The 19,064-nt window shown below is 39.1% G+C and overlaps 1 protein-coding gene across 1 annotated transcript; it reads right to left on the bottom strand.

The window, feature by feature from the left end:
* Positions 1 to 791: 791 nt before the first annotated feature.
* Positions 792 to 19,027, bottom strand: RETREG2 (reticulophagy regulator family member 2). Its single transcript, XM_034433723.2, has 9 exons — positions 18,564 to 19,027; positions 13,623 to 13,729; positions 9,620 to 9,650; positions 9,065 to 9,200; positions 7,891 to 7,975; positions 6,829 to 6,966; positions 6,466 to 6,560; positions 4,773 to 4,908; positions 792 to 3,710 (listed from the first exon to the last, which is right to left on the bottom strand). The coding sequence occupies exons 1-9, from the start codon at positions 18,806 to 18,808 to the stop codon at positions 3,013 to 3,015; spliced, it is 1,671 nt and encodes a 556-aa protein (XP_034289614.2). The 5' UTR covers positions 18,809 to 19,027; the 3' UTR covers positions 792 to 3,012.
* Positions 19,028 to 19,064: the final 37 nt, after the last annotated feature.

Here is a 19,064-nt window from a genome sequence, read left to right as displayed (position 1 = left end):
TTGTAAAAAAGCACAGTGCACCTGTTAATTATTTTTATAAGCTTAGTAACTTTCAAGACACTTAGAGGTCCTTAATACATCTCTTTATCTGGTGAATTTAGTATGAAAAAGAACTATACGTATATTCTTTCTAAGTATTATTCTCCTGCTCAGGGTTAATCAGATACAACCTTCATTGATAAGAGACACAATTATCTGGATTTATGTCTGTAACAACCTTAGCTGAATTGTTATGTACATTCAAATGAGTATCACTCTTGGTGTGGTACAGGTAGTCTTCAATTTACAACAGTTTGTTTAGTGATCGTTCAAAATTATAACAGCACTGAAAAAAGTGACTTATGGACTTATGACCATTTTTTGCATTTATGTCCATTACAGCATCCCCAGGGTCACATGATCAAAATTCAGATGCTTGGTGACTGGTTCATATTTATGACGATTGCAGTGTCCTGGGGTCATGCGATCGGCTTTTGCAACCTTCCTCACAAGCAAAACCAAGGGGGAATCACTTAACAGTCATGTTACTAACTTAACAAATGCAATGATTCACTTAACAACTGTGGCAAGAAAAGTCGTAAAATGGGGCAAAACTCACTTAACAAATGTTTCACTTAGCAACATAAATGTTGGCCTCAATTGTGGTTGTAATTCAACGACTACCTGTAATAGCTTTCCAGTGTTGACTTAGGAATCACTGTTCACACCTGCACACATTGACGGAAGTAGAAAATGTGCAAACTGGGACTCTTGATAAGTTGACTAAGAAAAAAAAAATCTTTCACCCAAAATTCAAATCTTTAACCTTTTTTTTATTAAAAAGACTACATTTCATTTTTTAAATATTTAGCCATAGAATAAACACTGCTACACAATTTAGAGCCTTTCACCTTTCCCGGGCAATGATAATAGCTATTTCCCAGCCCTTCATTAGGAGCCTCTATCCTGGAGCAGCAGGGCATTGCTGCCACCAAAGGAAAGGAAGAAAGCATAAAGAACCAGAGAGAAATATCAACACAATACATGCCTTCTGCATCAGAAAGAAAACGTTAGGGCTTTTTCATTGAGAGGGGTGGAAAAATTGTTGCCAGGGCACAACACAAAGGGTGGGCAGGCTTTACACTCAGTGCCACAAAGCTGCCTGTTTCCAAAGTGCAGACAGTAAGAGGAAGCTGTTATTCACAGTCACCCCACTCCACTCCTTTTGAGGGAGGGGCAGGCAATACAGGACAGAAAAGGGGCCAGCTCTGGCCAACAAAACAGTTGTGCTAGCAGACATCTACAAATCCATTACCTTTTATCAGAAGACTGAATGGAGAAAGAGAAAGAAGGCAGTAAGTAGTTATTTTCCTAGCAGTTGTCAAACGTAGGGGGAGAGGTTGGGTGTGGAGGCAGGAATTGCAGAGGCATTTGGATTTCCTCGGATGCCTTTCATGCACCATAGTCCAGTAATTTAGAAGCGCAGCTCAAGGGCAAAATCCTATGGAACTGGCAACAGATCTGGAGCCCACATCTGTAAATTGAACTTGCAATTTCTCTTCATCCTAGCCCACCAACAGCTGGATGACATACTGTATATTTTGAATACTTTACACAATAGAAGGACTACCAAATCATAATGCTGTTTTTGCACTATGGCTTGTAGTCCCTTGGAGAACAAGCAACAATACCAAGACTGACAATTCATGGGAAAACTGGCTGAAATGGGCAGAAGTGAGGGAACAAACCAAGAGCCATTCAATTAAGAAGGCCACTGCTAAACAGTTGTAGTTTTGCGGTAACTCTGCTACTTCAGAGTAAAAAAAATTGACCCTTGCAATCTTATAAGCCATTTTATGTTTCACTGTGTTTCCTGTAACATTCCACAAACCATCCCTACGGACATCGACCACTTTTTGGGAGGGAGGGCGGGAGGGGAGACCATCTTGCCCAGTTCTTTCTCCTGTAAATAGAAATGTACATACTGTTCCAATTAGCAAAAATATTACAATTGAAATGCTTGGTCTTTCAAAAGTGAAGGGAGTTGATAGGCAAAACGAAAATCCTTCCTCCCCTTTGACACTAGAATTCTTTCTAGTGTCTCACATAATGTCTTTTCTAGCTGCTCTGCTGCTCTCCCTGAGGCAAGGCTAAGGGCATTAGAAGAATGCATTCTGCCCAGGATGGTTTAGGGCAGGGTTGTTGCCAACAAGCAAAAATATTTGTAAAGTGCAGCAGAAAGGGAAAGAGGAAGGCTTCCAGATTCTACAACTAAATTTGAGTTCTTCCCAGTGAATTTTTTAAAAAATTCCAGACAACTAGATATGTAATTCATAATAAAATCAGGCTATGCCTTCCTGAAAACCATTGGGCATAGTGTATATTCACCTTATGTATAGAGGAAAATAGGCTGAAGGTTTGAAATATTTGAGTAGGACTGGTTCTTGGAACTGCAGAAGCACCTGCTTTCTGTGCAAGGTAGCTAAGTCCAAATTACCTTCATTTTCCCAGAAAAAAATTCTCTACATGGTATCACTACATGAAAACATACTTTCTACTCCCCAACTTTCTGTCAAAAAACCCCCCTCCCAAATCTATTTCTCCAAGAATGTTTTTCCTTCCTGTTCAATTAACTGACCAATGTTCTCTTTAAATTATTTACACCCTCTCTGCTGAATAAAACTCCTTTATTTCCTACTGGATATATGGGGATGAGCAGTAAGTCGTGGCAGGAATATCTAGCAGAAAATATGTGCGAAATAAAAACTACAAAACAGACTAAGACAGAAAAATTGCAGCAGCAGACAAAGACTGCATCATTACTAAGAAGCATGGGCAGAAACAGAGGCCTGATGGAGAGGCCAATACTAGGAGGAGGACAACAATTTTCGATTCCAGACATAACACTGCAAATATGGGTGCTTTGCTTGGACTTTGCCACGTGTCTATCTGTCCTTCAGTATGGCCTAAACTTCTCTATGTGTCTGTTTGTCCTTTCTGGCAGCTACAGAAACAGAAGACTGAACAGTGAGATCAGGGTGATGGTTCTTTCGGAGGTTGAGAAGGAGCTCCTGGGGCTTCTGTTTCTCCAGAAAGGCCCAGCTCTGTATCCATTTGCTCCAGCTCCTTCTGATCAAGCAGCTCAAAATCATCAGCTTCCTCTTCCTCCTCTTCTTTCCCAGGCAGAGGAGCTGTTCCCACCTCCTCATTCTCAGATAGCTGTGCCTGGAAACTGAGTCTCTCTTCAGGTTCAGTAGGCAAGAACTCAGAGAAGCAAGGCCCTTCAGTGTCCTCTGAGGAGTGGAGCAGAGCTGACAGGGTGTTCTGCACAACTGTACTGATAGCCGTAGTGACAATCTCTTGACTCAACGAATCGATGTGTAGCCCCAGACCTTGTGCACAGGTAGATTGGGATTCAGGGATTCCTCCCACCATTGCCTGCCCACTCCCATTGAAATGAGTATTTACAAAATGCAGGGGTGATGCCAGGCACAGAATGGATGTGTCCGAATTCATGGCGGCAGCTACCGCTGCTGCTGCCGCCGCCGCCGCCTCCTCTTCCTCTTCAGCAGAGTTTAGCTGTTGTGCACTTTGAATGGGAACCCCAAAATTGTCATCTTCGTTGGATGGTCCCAAGTCTTTGGAATGGAACTCTTCCACAGAAGGGAATTCTGCTAAATCCTTGGAGAAGGATTCTTCAGGCTCACTGGGGAGGCTCTGCTGGTCCAGATCTAAAAAAAGCAGATAGGCAGTTAGTAACCACGTAACTTTCAGCACTCCAGAGATTCCTGCCCTGAATCTTTAATGTGGCTGTGAGCTCAACTATGGGTTTGACTCTTGTTTACTATACAAATTTCTGAACACGCTTGCCTGGCTTTTGTTCCTTTTCTCCCCTTCTGAGTGGCATTACAATGTTTTGCCAGCTTCTCTGCCTGAAGTTCTATAAGCCAAGAGCTGTACTGCTAGTTCAAATCTAAAAGTCACAATCCAGACAGGCATGCTTACTAATGCTCTTCTTTATTATATCTTGTTATAAGGATAAAGTGCCACTGGTAAATACACATGATAAAATTTCAATCAGTTTATAAAGAACTCATAATTATATTGACCAGTCGTAGCATAGAGCTTTGCATTTCCAAAAGTCCATTTCTGAGTCTTGTCAAAGCAGGTTTAATTCAAAACTTGAACTTGATCCATACACACACTCCACCCCAAACAATGAATGGGAATTTAATATTATAACATATTACTCCTGCTTTGGTTTTATCTATAAGGAAGAGAATTCCCCATTGAAATTCCTTCCTTCTTTTCAGGTCTGAAATGGCAGACAAAAACCTCTTCTACAACTCTTTTCAGGAAGAGTTAAAGGACAGGCTATGATCTAGGCCGGTGTGGTTGCTGTAGATAATCATCTTTGGTGCCATTTTGTTAACAGAGTAGAGGTGAAGAAAAAAGAATGCAAAAGTAGTGAAAACCAATTCAATGAAGCCAATGAAGTTTTGTTTATAATTCTGTAATATAACTGGGCTAATTTTTGTAGCGTCAGTAACGAAGATAGGGGAATTACTAATTACTTCCAAATTAATTGAACAGTTAGAAAATTAACATGGAAAAGACACTACAATCTACATGAAGCCAGAAACATTCAGAATTATGTGATTCTTTCCAGTTCTTGCTTCATTTTTCTCATGAATTCTTAGTTCTGCCACAAAGCAATATAGAATCTGTATTGTATCATTCAACAGCTCCAAGCTGAAATATGAAACTTGGTACGGGGAGAAAGAATGTACCACCTTCAGACACATCTGTCAGTTGTGGTGTTGTAGCTCTGGAGACCGTGAATCCTCCACTTTCTAGGATAGATGCCTCCTCATCAGAGAGTTCAGAATCTGTGATTGCTAATGCCAGAGCTGTCTTCTTCACATCTACCTGCAATAGAGATAACATTAAGATTGCATTGCAAGGCTGGACTTGCTCAGTTAAAAACTCAAGAGAGAGAATGTATCTTGAATGCCAACCCAGCCATGTCCCCTATCAGATCAATGCTTATCCTAGATGCTGCATACTCCTTCAACAAATTATGATGAATACAACAAGTGAAACTACAATCTGGAGCAGCAGCAAGTCCAAATAGCGAGGTAGCAAAGATATCCATATGGATTGCTAGAATGCTCCTTCTGATTGTTTAACAAACTGCCACATTGGGAAAAGTAGTTCATAATTTAAAAATTATGAGGACCTTACTACCTATGAACCTAAAGGAAAGGTGTTGCAAACAGTCAACATTGATAGAATTTATATTATTACATTCAAAAACACGAAGAATCTGCCAGCTGTCAGCTGTCAGAATCTCAGGAAAAGATTGGTCTGAAACATTTCGCCTCCTCTTTCAGAGGAGGCTATGACATGATTATTGTTCAAAAATAAGTAAAAATGTGTTGAAATTTGTGAAAAAAATGTGAATTTTTTTTAAAAAAAATAAAATATAAATTTATTACCGAGTTGAGGGACACATGAATATACTTATGTGAGTATAAGATTTTTTTTTAAAAAAAAAAAAAGTTCCTTAAAATTTATTTATTTATTTATTATTCGTATTTCTATGCCACCCACTCTCCGAGGACTCTGGATGGCTTACACCAAAGACAGTATACTAAATAGCATATTTCCCCCAATTATCTGGGTCCTCATTTTACCCACCTCAGAAGGATGGAAGGTTGAGTCAACCTTGAGCCGGTGAGATATGATTCGCTGATCTGATGAACTAGCAGTCAGCTGAAGTAGCTGCAGTACTGCACTCTAACCACTGCGCCACCTCGGCTCTTAGCCCTGCTGGGCTCCAACTATCTAATACAAAAGAACACTACTTCCAGTGGAGTAGACTTATCTAAGTGAATGTGGCCTTTGAGATTAAAAAAGGTTTCCTTCCCGGCATTACTTTGCCTCTACACAAATCATACGAAACCTAAAGATGTTCTAAACAGGAAGCAATCATGCTTGAAGACCTCAAAGGCCCACTGGGTAGAAGCATTCAATGATGCAAACCAAATGATTGTCCTCACCACCACCCCCTCCCAGTGGTGGGATCCTCCCGGTTTAACAACCGCTTCGGTGATTGCGTGCGTACGTAATTTCAACAAATCTTCACTTCTGGGTTTATTCGGAGGAGTAACACAGCTGATTTGTGCAGCAATCGGCTCTGCCGCGCAATATCAGCTGAGGAGATAAAGGTAGGAAAATAACACGGGCAGGCGGGTGGGCCCATCTGATCGTTGGGACGAACCGGTTCGCTCCTAGCAGATAGTCGGAACTACCGGTTCGCCTGAACCGGTCCAAACCGGTAGAATCCCACCACTGCCCTTTTCCCAATGTGAAGTTCAGCTCAGTCACTGTGTCTCCAGACTGTTTATCAGTGTCAGGTCTCCAGGCTCCCCGTTCTTTCACCTGATCATGCTTCACCCTTTGCTTCTTTCCTCTCACCCTTACCACTGGAGAGTAGCCAGACAGTTCTGCTTCACTCTCACTTTCTGTTTCTGCCATTGGTTCACTGCCAGCTTCTGGCTCAATCTTTCCTTGACGCTCTGTAGAGTAAAACAAAATAAATATTGGCCATGGCTTCTGTGAGTTAGTCCTACAGAAAAAGGGCCAGGAAAATACTGTTTTATAAAAAGTGTTGTTTTTTTACAGTGTGTGCTTCTTCGCACTCCTTGTCCCAATTTTTGCAAACTGACATCCATACATTTTCTACAGGCTTTCTAGACCCTGTTCCAACTGGAGAAGCCAGTCAGTCCAGCCTTTCTTTAGTAATTTTTGACTTGTATTTTAAGTAGTAAGCAGCAGTTGTCTTACTTTTCTTTTCATGTTTAAGATGCAGAGTCTCCACCTTCATACTGTAGTCCAGTTTCATTAGGATGGGCTCCAAACGGGTATACATTCTTTGAATGAGTTCATGGTAAACTACCAGCGGCCACAGCAGAATACTAAGTACTGGAAATATGGATAAAACTCAGAGATATGTTAAAAGCATATATATTCTCTGATGCTAAGGCAGTTAATATCTTCTCTAGGACCATCAATTTGCCAGTCCCTCTCACTGCTTCTTATGTTCAGTAATTCTCCCAGTGCCTGACATAGTACCAGAATTGTACAAATTCAGCACTCAATCTCCTAGCTCAGGGGTGTCAAACTCAAGGCCCGTGGGCCGGATCTGGCCCATGGGGTACTTAGATCTGGCCCGCAGGGCCACCCTGGAAACAGCAATGGAGTGGCCCATGATGCTTCTGCCAGCGAAAACGGAGCTCGCATGCTCCATTTTCCCTGGCAGAGAGTTGCAGGAGGCCGTTGCAGCCAAAAATGGAGCCCAGGAGCCTGTTTTCGCTGGCAGAACGCTTGGGCCACCACAGGTGCCGCCAACACGAGTGACATCGAGCTGTCCATACCCACCCCGGCCACGGCTCCCTCGGCCCCCGAGGCGGCCCTCAATGAAATCAAATTTTACATCCCTGCTCTAGCTGAAGACCATAAGATCAGGATCAATGTTGTTAATAATGCATGAACAGAAAAAAACAAACCTTAGATTCCAGAGCTGGAATTGAATGAACTGCAAAAATAATTTTGGCAGGTACTTGCATTAGCTTCCCACACACTAAAAACATGATTGCACTTATCCCCAAGCTTTATTTCCTCATGAAACTCGCAGAGGAAATAGATATCACAATTTGATAGCTCTACTACTGGCTTTAGAGATAGAGTTGTACAATACCATTTGAAAATTTTGCTGTATTTTCTTTTAAATTGGTTTGCTGAACATGCCTGTGTAATGCCTAAAAGGTGCCTAGAAGCTTGCAATATTTGTTAGTAAAATTGTGTCTTTAGTTTTAAAAGGGATGCAAAGGATGCAAACATACTCACAGGCAATGTAGGAGATCATGATACCCGGAACATAGTGTCCTACAATTGCTAGAATCAAGCATCCTGAGCAGATTCTGGCACAGAACTGGGCAAACAGAAGTAAGAGGAACAAAAATAATGTTTAGAAAAAAGAAACACTCTCAGAATAGCTAATATACGTAGCCTTCTTTGTAACAGATTTACAGCGCCTCCCAAATTACAGTGGCCTTTCATTCTTTAATGTTGCTTGCAATCATCTACAAATCTGTTTTATGTACTCTAAGACTGATCTTCATAAGAACAGCTAGCTAATATTTAGCTTCTGAACAGAAGGAAAAAAATCAAGAACAGCAAGCTGCATGCTTGAAACATATTGGTCACTGTCCTTCTTGTAGATACTAATTAAGATGCTTAATTAGGACAAGTCATAATTAATCCACAGAGAAGGCTGCATCAAAAGAAGTAATATGCAAACTAACCACAAATGCACAAAAGTTATTAAACCCTAAATTAATAAGTATAACAATAAAAAACAGGAATTGCTTAGAAATTATATTATGAACAAAAATTCTACAAAAGTCTTAAGAACAGCTTTGTTAAGCAACAAGTTAATTCAAAAAATGTTGTGAGTGGTCCAGTTTATTTAAAAAGGCTGAGATGCTATTTTAAAACATAACATTGCTTATAATTTATGCCCACATTTCCTCTTCTTTTTTCCTAGGGCCAGGTATGTTGTCTGAATGATCATTTCACACTACTATCCCAGTATATGTTTTGGATTAGAAAACACAGCAAAAGGAAACACACAGTTGCCGCCTTTTTGTATAGAAATACCAATATATATAGGTCAATCAAAAGATGCTTGTCCAAGGACAATTGTTGGGAAATAACTTGTGTTACCTGTATTTCAACTGAAGTGAAGTAATAAAACATCTATTACAGTTTTTTTGTTTCCACATACATTGAGCAATGCTTTAAACTCACTGCTTAAATCACTGTTTGTACACCAGGATGACCATGTCCAAATATAGCTATTTTAACATCCCTGCAGAAAAATGTCTAGGTATGAAGTTCTAACTCCCAGAAACAATGCATTCTAATGCCTTCTTCTGAAGGCAAACATGGGACAACTTTCCCTAGCACAACAATAACTACGCTTTGGCTTCTTACTTGAAAGGCCCTGTTCCGTACTTACCTTGGCAGGGTTTTGCTTCTTATACTGCAGAAGTTCCTGCTGGTATAGCCTAAAGGTAATCCAGCTCTCAGCCAAGCAACGACAGAGTTCTGAAATACTGAGCAGGTGAGGTTGTGCTCCTGTCATCTCATGGTCACTGAAATAAAAACTACATATTAGTAAACAAAGTCTTCAAAATGACCCCCAATATTGTATTTAATACAATAATTTACACAAAAAGATACTGAAGCTAACCAAGGTCCAATTAAAAACATCAAACTTTGTTTGAAAGGGCTTGGCTTTTAAACCAATATAAAAATATTTTCAGAAGGGACATCCACCCAGATGAATAATTTTTATATGACAATGATAAAGTAATAATTAAATGTTTGTATTTTGGTTTCCAATCCTACAAAATAAGATCAAATAACTAGATTAAAGAATATATTCTAGAAGGGACTTTTCAAACAATATCACAAATCAAAATACTAAGCTATATGAAGTTAAATGGCAGACAAGAGCATGGAAAAATGACAGAAGTAAAGATCTTCCCCAGAATATTAAGAGCATGCCTACCTGTCTCCCCCAGGTTCTTCTATGGGTTGTACTGCAGGATTTAAAAAAAAAAAGTGGAGGGGGGTTAAAACATTAACTGAGAAATGAAACATAGAAGTTCAGGTTCTATAAGCATGTAGTTGTTTCTTTCTTCAACAAATTGGTCTTTAGCAATCATCCAGTATACACAGAGCTAAAGAGCTTAGCTTTATAACTGTAGGTGTCACAAGGACTAAGGAAAAGCAAGACCCACACTTTGGAAGTTACCCAAATACTGTGGTACTATATTAACGTATACTAATAACTATTTACTAACCATTTAAGATATACTAACAATATTTCATGGACTAAATTAGGCACTGGAAGTCAGGTATCATATAAACTTAATAATAATAATTTGCAAATTGAAGTTAAATAATTATGGAGGAATAAATCAATGGTTGTTCCAATAGTAATAGGAGCCCTTGGAGCAACATCCAAAGGCTGCGTAGATACTTGGAAATTTTGAACTTACTAGACCTGAATATCCTGACTTTGCAAAAAAACCCACCACCCTATCGGAACTACTCTATATACTCAGATGCTACCTTAACAGTTCTTAGGTCCTTGGTTAGGACTTGAATTATTGTACCAGACCCAGACTGTGAATCAAATTGAAGATTAACAACAGCAACAGCAACAACAACAACAACAACAGTATTTTCAATTGAGATTTTGCAATTTCCCAAATAGCACAGTGATGTAGTTGACACTCAGAAGAACTTTCCTGAACACTTGAATATCTGGTCAAAACTAAATGCAGAACTGGAATTCTCACGGATTTTTCCATAAGTGGTAGCCAAATAAATAAATCTTAGCAAAAACACTCAACAAAAGAGGGCTATACAAAAGCTTCCATACTGGAGAAATTCAAGTTCTTTGTTGTATTTTTTTAAGTGTGTCTCTGACTACTATGGTTAAAGTCATGAAATATGAAAATTATAAAATGTTCCAATATTCAAATGTATAACATAATTGCTATGCTTCACCTATGACCTCAAATCATATTTTTCCATTAATTTCACATCATGTTTTGAGATCTTTATTTTCCAAAATCTTTTTAATGCTGGTTCAGTAATAATAAAAATATAACTACGGTAACTAAATACCTAAGCAGAATTGTTGAAGAAACTGGGACTTTCTTGGCGTACAGCATGTCAAACATGGCAATGTAAAGCTGCCAAAAGAGCAACTCAGTTGTGTCCAGCCATTTAAGTCTTAACAACCATGTAAAAATGTTTGTGAATAAGCTTCTTTGCAACAGAGAACTGAATCCAGAAAAGTTTCATCAGTTTTGAGTATTCAATGCTTCAGTCATGCTGTTCTGCTACTTATAATATTAAGGTCTGCATATAGTCCCTACAAACTGCAATCAGGGTTTTTCTGTTGTGTACAAACTGTGAACAGTTTATTGAAACAATGGGAAACAATCTTGTGAAGTTTGTGAGCCAGATTTAGCAAACAGCCCTAACACAGGCACCCAATAATCACAGTCACTGTGCTCATATGAAAGACAGAGTCTATTCTATCACATGAAAAACAACTGTTAACTCAGCAGCTTATTACAATGGGTATTTACTACATCTGTGAATATTCTGAATACTGTGCTGCCTGCAAGAGAGTGAAAGCTAGTCATCGTGTGTTGGGGCACTATGACTGGCTTACATCAGCCTATTTAGCTCTTCCTAGATTAAAAGGCCTGTACAGCCTTAATTAACCCGTTCAGTAATATTAGCCCTGTTTCATCTGTTTCACCCTATTTTATTTTGGAAGCTTAGAAAATGCAAAAGAAGCATCAATTCTCAAAACCAGTGCAAAATTGATAATTTGATAAATTTGATCATTGGGATTCCCTGATGAGTCCAAAAGAAACAAGTCTATTTTGCCAAATTCTGAATTACAGAGCTTCAAGAAAATGCTCAGCATGATAAACAGCATGCAGTAGGATGCTTAGAAAAGAAGCATCCCCTTGTAGATTTCAGTTTGAACAATAAGTGTTCACCAAAAAGATATCTAATTTTTAGAATTCTAATGCACCTCTGCAAAGAGCAGCTCTGTCAAAATGATTCTTAAGTAAATCCGAAAAATCCCAAAAATTGGCACCTTTTCTTACCTACACATTTTATGAAAACGTATAAGCTCCTGAAAGCTCATGCTTTTTAATAAAAATGTTATTCAGACTCCTGCTGATTTTTTTGTCACTATCAAGTATTACTGTAAACCATGTGTTCTTACAATGTCTACAAAGGAAAGCATCAAATTTAGCTATATGGAGTAGAAATATATAAAACTTACCAAGAAACTGGCATAAATGCAAGCAAACAATTTTTTTCTAAATAAATGCAAGAAAACTGCATGAAAACTTTAAGAGCTGAAAGTGAAGAACCCTCTATATGGACTACAGCTAAAGATTATCGCATACTCTCTCCATGAAACCCCTAATCATTTAATCATCTCTTTTTAAGAACCAACAATTAATCACCAATGCCATATCTCATCTGGAATTTCAACTACACCAGGATTTTATCATAAAACAACAAATGTACACTATGGAACGCATCTTCTTGAAGAAAACGAAAACAGGTTGCCCAAGTTTCCACAAGCATCCACTCACCCGAATAGGAATATAGGAATGTCATATGAAAACTCTAGGGCAATCAACACACCTGAACATTATTTTGTAACATTACAAATGCTGTCACAACCAAAAATATGAAGTTAAGCTGGTAAGATGCATTTCTTTGGGCAAGAGACATGGGAGAAAAATCAGGTTATTAATGAAGCATTAATTCAATGCTAATTGCTTAAAATAGGGAATCTGACAATTCCTTGCTTTTATCATTCACTCCTTCAACCAATATTATGAATGGTATAACCCATTCATTCAGTTAATGAGCTATTAATTAAATTTATTATTATTAAACTCATGGAGATTAACATCTTGCAAACAGTTTCTTTCTTGTAGTAGTTATTTTAATCTCATACATATTGTTGAGAAATACTATGTCTGCAGTGTTTTCTGAATAACTTTCAAATCCCAGATCTCATACTACAACATGTAGGAGTTGGTCTTTCCTTGTGATCTTCCTCCAGTGCCTCAACAACCAGGATGTTCATGATCAGCTACAGTGTCCTAGTTTCTACAGCTGGTCATAAACAACCTCCACAGAATAAATAAGTAAAAGGATTTTTTGAGCAGAAAGAAAAGAGGAAACTGTTGCATAGTTCTCAATTATAATAACTCTTTAATTATCCAAGAGTCTGAACAAGTTACAGTAGTTTTGAATCAGAGAAGTTATCTAAAATAAAATAAATTACTACAAAGCTCAGAAGACAAAACCTCTGGTCCCGGTGACCAACCCAGATTGGATCCTGCAGCATTATCCTGGGATACGTATATTCATCTTCATTTATAAATTACTACATCACAACTTGCTTCACATATACAGGACCTGTCCTAAATGTCCAGTCTTCAAAAGCTAAAGCTAAAATGAGGGCAGAGCTATCATAAAATTGTAATTGTGGCTCATGGTATTCAAATATTTAGGACCTAATAATACAAGATCTGCATTATTTTCTACAAATCAATCAAAGATAAAGGATGCATATAAACAAAGAATCAAATACTGTACCTTTAGATGAAAAATAAACTTTAATTCTCAGTGGCTTCCTAAGTGGACAATACAATACTGTGCAAACCAACTGAAATACACCATTGCCTTAATTCAGTTTAAGTAAAATCCAAGCAAATTGTAATACAAATGACCTCATAAATAGATATGCCCGTGAGTCAGCAATTCCCACTGTCAAATAGTGTTTAGCACCAGTTCATAGATCTGAAACACCCTTGTTTGCTACATAAAGTTCTTAAGGGAAAAAAACCAGCCTAAATTTCACTAGTAGGAAATAACAGAATTAGAACCAAAAGTAATGGACTATATTTGCAAAAGTCTTAACTTCTACTGCGTTTACTATGTTCACTTACCTGAGAAATCCAATAAAAATTGGGGCTTCCATCTCTCCAACAGCAAAATACCAATAAAACCAGTACTAAGGAGGAACAGGGGACGTAATGAAGTGGAGGAAAACAACCTGGAAAGTCACAAAGACAGGCATTATAAAAAGTATTGATAAAAATATAACAAAAGATTCCATTTATCCTGACTCAGTTGTATTATCATGTATTAATTACTTTCCCTTTCTTCTGGACCACAGTGAATTTCAAGGGAGCAGTAGCTTCCTCAACTTGGGTAAGATTTGGAGAAAAAAAGAGAATTAATGGAATTTCTCATGCAATTTTTGATCCTTCCCCAATCATTATAGGTTGGTAAACGTTTCTGTCCAAAGGCCATCCTGGTTGTCTGACCAGGGTTTTGGGCAGTAAGAAACCGGCAGTTTATTGCCAGTTGGTCATCTGGTCAGCAGAAAAACTGCTGTAGGGTTCTTCATGACTCTGAGCTGAATTTTTGTGGCCTCTAAGAGACAAGCATATTGCCTGTTCCTGGCCTAAGGCTCAGTAATGGCAACAGTGCTAAGGTCCAATCTTTCTTTACCCACATTGATTTTTTTCAGAGTGCTCTTGCCATAAGCACAAATAGATTGCTAAATACCAATAAAGGAGAATATTTGTAGTTCAGGATTGAAATGAGGGGTCCTTGGTGCTCTCTGAGCTTGCTTGTTTCCTTACAGACATTTCATTACTCTAACTAGATAACATCATCAGCACTTGTCTTGACTAAATATCTCAAAGTGCTTCCCCTCCCCCCCCCCCAAGGCAATTGGACTTTCTGGTTTTCATTGAGAAGTTGGAGCTGTGCTAAAGCTTCTCTTCACTTCACTGTTGAACACAGGTGCAGGCTGTTGGGGATGAGTTTGTGGTGTCTGCATCTCAAACTGAAGTGCAAATGGTTTCTGTAGTCTGCAATTTTTCTGGAAATCCGTTCATACTCCCGTACCATTTGAAGGGGGTTTATCCCAAAGTGCATAGCTAAATGTCTACGAAGATTCTCAGTCATCCAGATCATGGTTGTCCCAAAGGTGCTTTTTTTTCAAGAGGCACCAGAAAGTCCAGTTGCCTCTTGGAAAACAAAGCACCTTGGGACAACCATGACCTGGATGACTGAGAATCTCCATAGACAGATTGCTAAATAGATTGCTCCTCAAATTCCCTCACAAAATGCAGGCAGCTGTCTCATTTTCTGCTACATGGTTAAGGATGAGACAAGGCAGAGAGATGTGTAGTTCCCAGTATTGAAGTGTTGCTGAGTATTACATTTGCAGATACTTGAACATATCTTTTGGGAAAGAAATGTAAGACCAATCAAAAACATTCACAGGAGTTGAAAGGGTTTAAGTGCGCAGTAAATGCAGTCATGATCAAAAAAATTATACAATAGTTGCAGTTATATTAATTTTTTTTAAAATCATCCTTTTTATACATGAGAACAACTCCAATTACTTTCTACTGTTTTATCAGTATGAGGTATCTTTTTAATAGAGCAACATCTATATTCCATCTTAATAATCCTGGAAAATTTGTTTTCTCATTATAAAAGAAAATTGAAAAAAAAATAGCTTCAGAGTCAAAAGCAAGTCTATGACTTTAAGTCTAAGATAGATGTCCGACTTACTCAGGATTTTTAAATTTGCATTTATACAGATTTTCAATTTTTATCAGATTTTTATTATTATCCCCTATAATACAAGTGTGTACATCATGGAAACATATATTCTGAAAAATGTAGTTAAATTACAGGCACCTACACATTTATAATGATTATGCAGACATTACCTAGGAATCTGAACTATTTTAAGCCTAACATGACTGGCTTCTAAAAATGCAATAATGACTATTTTTCTGGTAGAGCCACGTAAATTCTTTCATCGTCGTTGAACAGGGGTATCAACTGGTGGCCCATGGGCCAGATGCGTCACACTCAGGCCACACCACTCCAGTTCCATGAAGGGAAAAAAATGTCATGAAACGTCACATGACAGCAACGTGATGCCACAAGTTTGATACCCATGTAATAGAGAGTATCTACAATATTATTACACAGAATAGCAACAAAATTCTCTGGCTATTTTTAATTCAAGTCTTCATAACAGCAGCCACTGGAAATACAATTCCAATCCCTGCATGGCTCCAATCCATGAATATGCTTTGCTGAGAGTCAGCTCATTGTCTCTAAGAGTAAACAGGATGTTTTGTTTTGGTTTTTTTCCAGCAGTTGCTGGACTCTACTATTCAGCCTTGTTAAATGTTGCTGTCTGTGCAGAAGCCACATAGCTAGAAAGGAAGGAATGTGCTAGCATAACAATTCTCAGCAATTATAGGCTTGACAAAATCTCAACTGGCAGAGGGTAAGCAAAAGCTTCTTGGGCTTACAACCTAGTACGCGCTGCCAGGAGTGACTAAGCAATCAGTTCCAAGATGTATACTACAAACCATGTGGATCGTATGCAGTGAATACACAATCTAATGAGAAACAGTCCTGGGCAAATCTCCAGTTATCTGTAACTGCTAGTAACAGCTCTTGTTTATCACAAGTCAATCCTAGAACTGCTGGCAATACTTACAAATAGAAAAAAATCCATTTACCCACTGAGTAATGAAGAACAAAAATTACTTAAAGCCACAGATAACAAATATTAAATTCTGCATGTTGAACTATGACTGCACTCATTTAGATCAAGAACTCCGGAATAGATAACCCAATGCATAATCTTCTTAGGTTCACATAGTACTTTTTTACTTTGTGCTTCTACTGGAAGTAAGATTAGTGGTATTTACCTGACCAAGAACAACACAGGATTGTTTTGTGTGGCATCACTCAGTGGCACTCCCTAAACTTCAATTGCTAAAAATTAGAGCCTGGCATTTACATTAGTACCTAAGGGCAAAACTAGAAAGATTTCAACCTCTCTGGTGAGCTACCCAAAGGCGAAATAGATAATACTGGCATACTTTAGACAAATAAAATACCTGACGATTCATCAGGTAGGTGAGTCATTAATTTTGAAATGCAAACACTCTTTGAACTATATTTTTAACCCAAGGCACTGTACTGAATCTCTATATATAGGCAACCAAAAACAGTGTGAAGCCTAATTTTGTTTAAGTAAAACCAAAATATTTGAGATTTACAATTTGCATCACACACTTTCAAGACTCTTATATCACTGATAGATCTCGCAAAACAATTTTACAGCACTCTATCTACAACTATCCATTTTTATCATTTAAATCTCATTCTTTTAGACTTATCTAGCTACTCTCTGTATGAGGGGATTCATTACAGCATGGCAGAGAATGCTTAGATATAAATATCAAATAAGAATATGCATGTTTTCTGTTTCACTGCTTAGAAAAATAAATCCAATATGCTAGAAAACATTTCTTTTGGAAATTGGAAAAAAGTGGTGTGTAATTATGTTGTTAAGAATCAATATATTGCAACAGCAAACATTATGGAGTATATAAAAGAAATCTACAAACTTCCAGAATGTAAAATCAAGAATACAGGCATCAAATAACACAAAAGGTCTATCTGTGATTCAACCATGTGATCTCTACAAATTATCAATTAACAGTATAATTTGATATTTATAACTTAATATCATGCCATCCTTCTCACTGCTCATATATTAGAAAAAAATTCTACTCTTACTAAACTGATTGCAATTTGTGGCTCGGATCACCCCATGTTCTATATACCTAATTCAATAAACTGAGGCATTGAGAGAAATATCCTGGTAGCAGGCAGGATGTTCCTGCAGACATACCCCTTCAAGAAAAAGTAATTTACCTTAGTTAAAACATCAGATTTGTTTATTTCAATCAGTTTATATCACCATTCACTCACCAGCCTCTTGACAATAAACAAAATTCATTATTTTATTTCTGCAGATCAGATTATCAAATTATCCTTATTTCAACACAGCCATCATATCGTGCTGCAGTATTCAGGAATATATAAATAATTTACAATCTGCATTAGAAAACATGTTTCTAAGCACTGCACTTGATCCGAGAGAAACCTGGATACTAGCCTGTATTGTACTATCTAGCACTGGCCACCATCAATACTGTGGAGTTTAATTTACCACACAAAGCTGTTGTGAGAATTTGGGATAGCTCCCACTCCTACATCTCTACACTAATGACCTGTTTTCTAATTGAAGGCTATGGAACCTTTTGTTTAGCCCTAAATTCACCATCTAATAGTTCCCACATACGCCCATCTAACACAATGTAGACCAAATCTCTCATTTCCTCCAACTCTTTTCCAAGACAGCCAAAAGAATATGGACAGCTGATTGGTAAGATTAATGGGAATCCATCAGTGAGAAATCATCCTTTAAGAAGGCTGCGCATGAGAACACCCATATGCTTTTAGCATGCTGTAATTTAACCTAGGTCAAAGGAGCAACCAAATCCCACTTTCTATTTATTCAGGAAACCTAATTGGGTGACTTGAGTCAGTGGTTTTCTCAGCCCAATCTTCCTCCAGATGTTTTTGTGCGCCTATGCGCGGCTCCTTGAAGTCCTTATGAAGGAAAATGGGAGGGGAGGACGACTACAAGACCCAAAAGCGAGCTTAAGATCTGAGATCTCACACAGCGCTTTCAGGGAAAGCTTTATACAGTAATTTATGGCTATGGTTAGGCATTGTTTCCATCGCCACGAATCAATCCCTTCTCAGCCTCTGCAAGTATTTCGGGCTCCAGTGAAAGGCCTGCCTGCCCCCCCCTTTTTTTGCAACCCTCTTCCAGCAGCCTCCGTAGCCACAGCAGGGCCAGGGACTCCGGCTCAAGAGTCCTAAAAAAAAAAACTTCTCTCCAGGTCCGCTCGCCTTCCCCTCCGGGGCCTGCCCCGTGAGAGCCGCGCTTTGCTTTGCGCCGCCGTCTCTTCCCTCCGGCTCACCACAAAGCAGCTCCGAGCGCGACGGCCCCGGCCAGGCTTTGCGGCGGCCTCTCCCAAACCAAGAGCCGCTGCACGGCCGTCACGGTGGCTTCCCAGCCCCTCAGACGTCGCCTCAGCCGGACGGCTAGAGCCAACACCTCCTGCTCTTCCTCTTCCTCTTCCTCAGCTTCTGCCGTCCCGGGTGCGGACACCGTCACCGCCTCCCCTTCCTCTGTGACTGGCACGCTCGGGCCTCCGCTCGCCATCGCTTCTGCCAGCGATGAGCAAAGAGGCAAGGGAGGAGCGGCAAGTCCTCCTGACAGCCGCAACCGGAAGTAGTAGCGGCGGCGGCAGCGGCAACAACGACTCGCGGATGCCAACTTGATGGTAAAGTCAATCACGTGAATCGCCTCCTTCGGCACGTGAAGGAGGAAATCCCCCCCCCCAACACACACACACGCTCACACACACGCTCGCGCAGTGCTAAAGGTTCAGCTTTTCAAAAGTAGAGATAGTAACGGC

Source organism: Pantherophis guttatus, chromosome 1, assembly GCF_059756535.1.
Source record: "Pantherophis guttatus breed Tessera chromosome 1, ASM5975653v1, whole genome shotgun sequence".
Lineage (NCBI taxonomy): Eukaryota > Metazoa > Chordata > Lepidosauria > Squamata > Colubridae > Pantherophis > Pantherophis guttatus.
Note: the sequence above shows the minus strand (reverse complement) of the source record. Positions and strands in the feature narration are given on the sequence as shown.

Coding starts and splice junctions, on each gene's coding strand:
- RETREG2 (XM_034433723.2), bottom strand. CDS start 18,808: ATGGCGAGCGGAGGCCCGAGCGTGCCAGTCACAGAGGAAGGGGAGGCG. Junction 6,561..6,828: donor TCTTAAACATGAAAAGAAAA/GTAAGACAACTG, acceptor TTTACTCTACAG/AGCGTCAAGGAAAGATTGAG. Junction 4,909..6,465: donor TGTCTGGCTACTCTCCAGTG/GTAAGGGTGAGA, acceptor TCTCTATTGCAG/GTAGATGTGAAGAAGACAGC.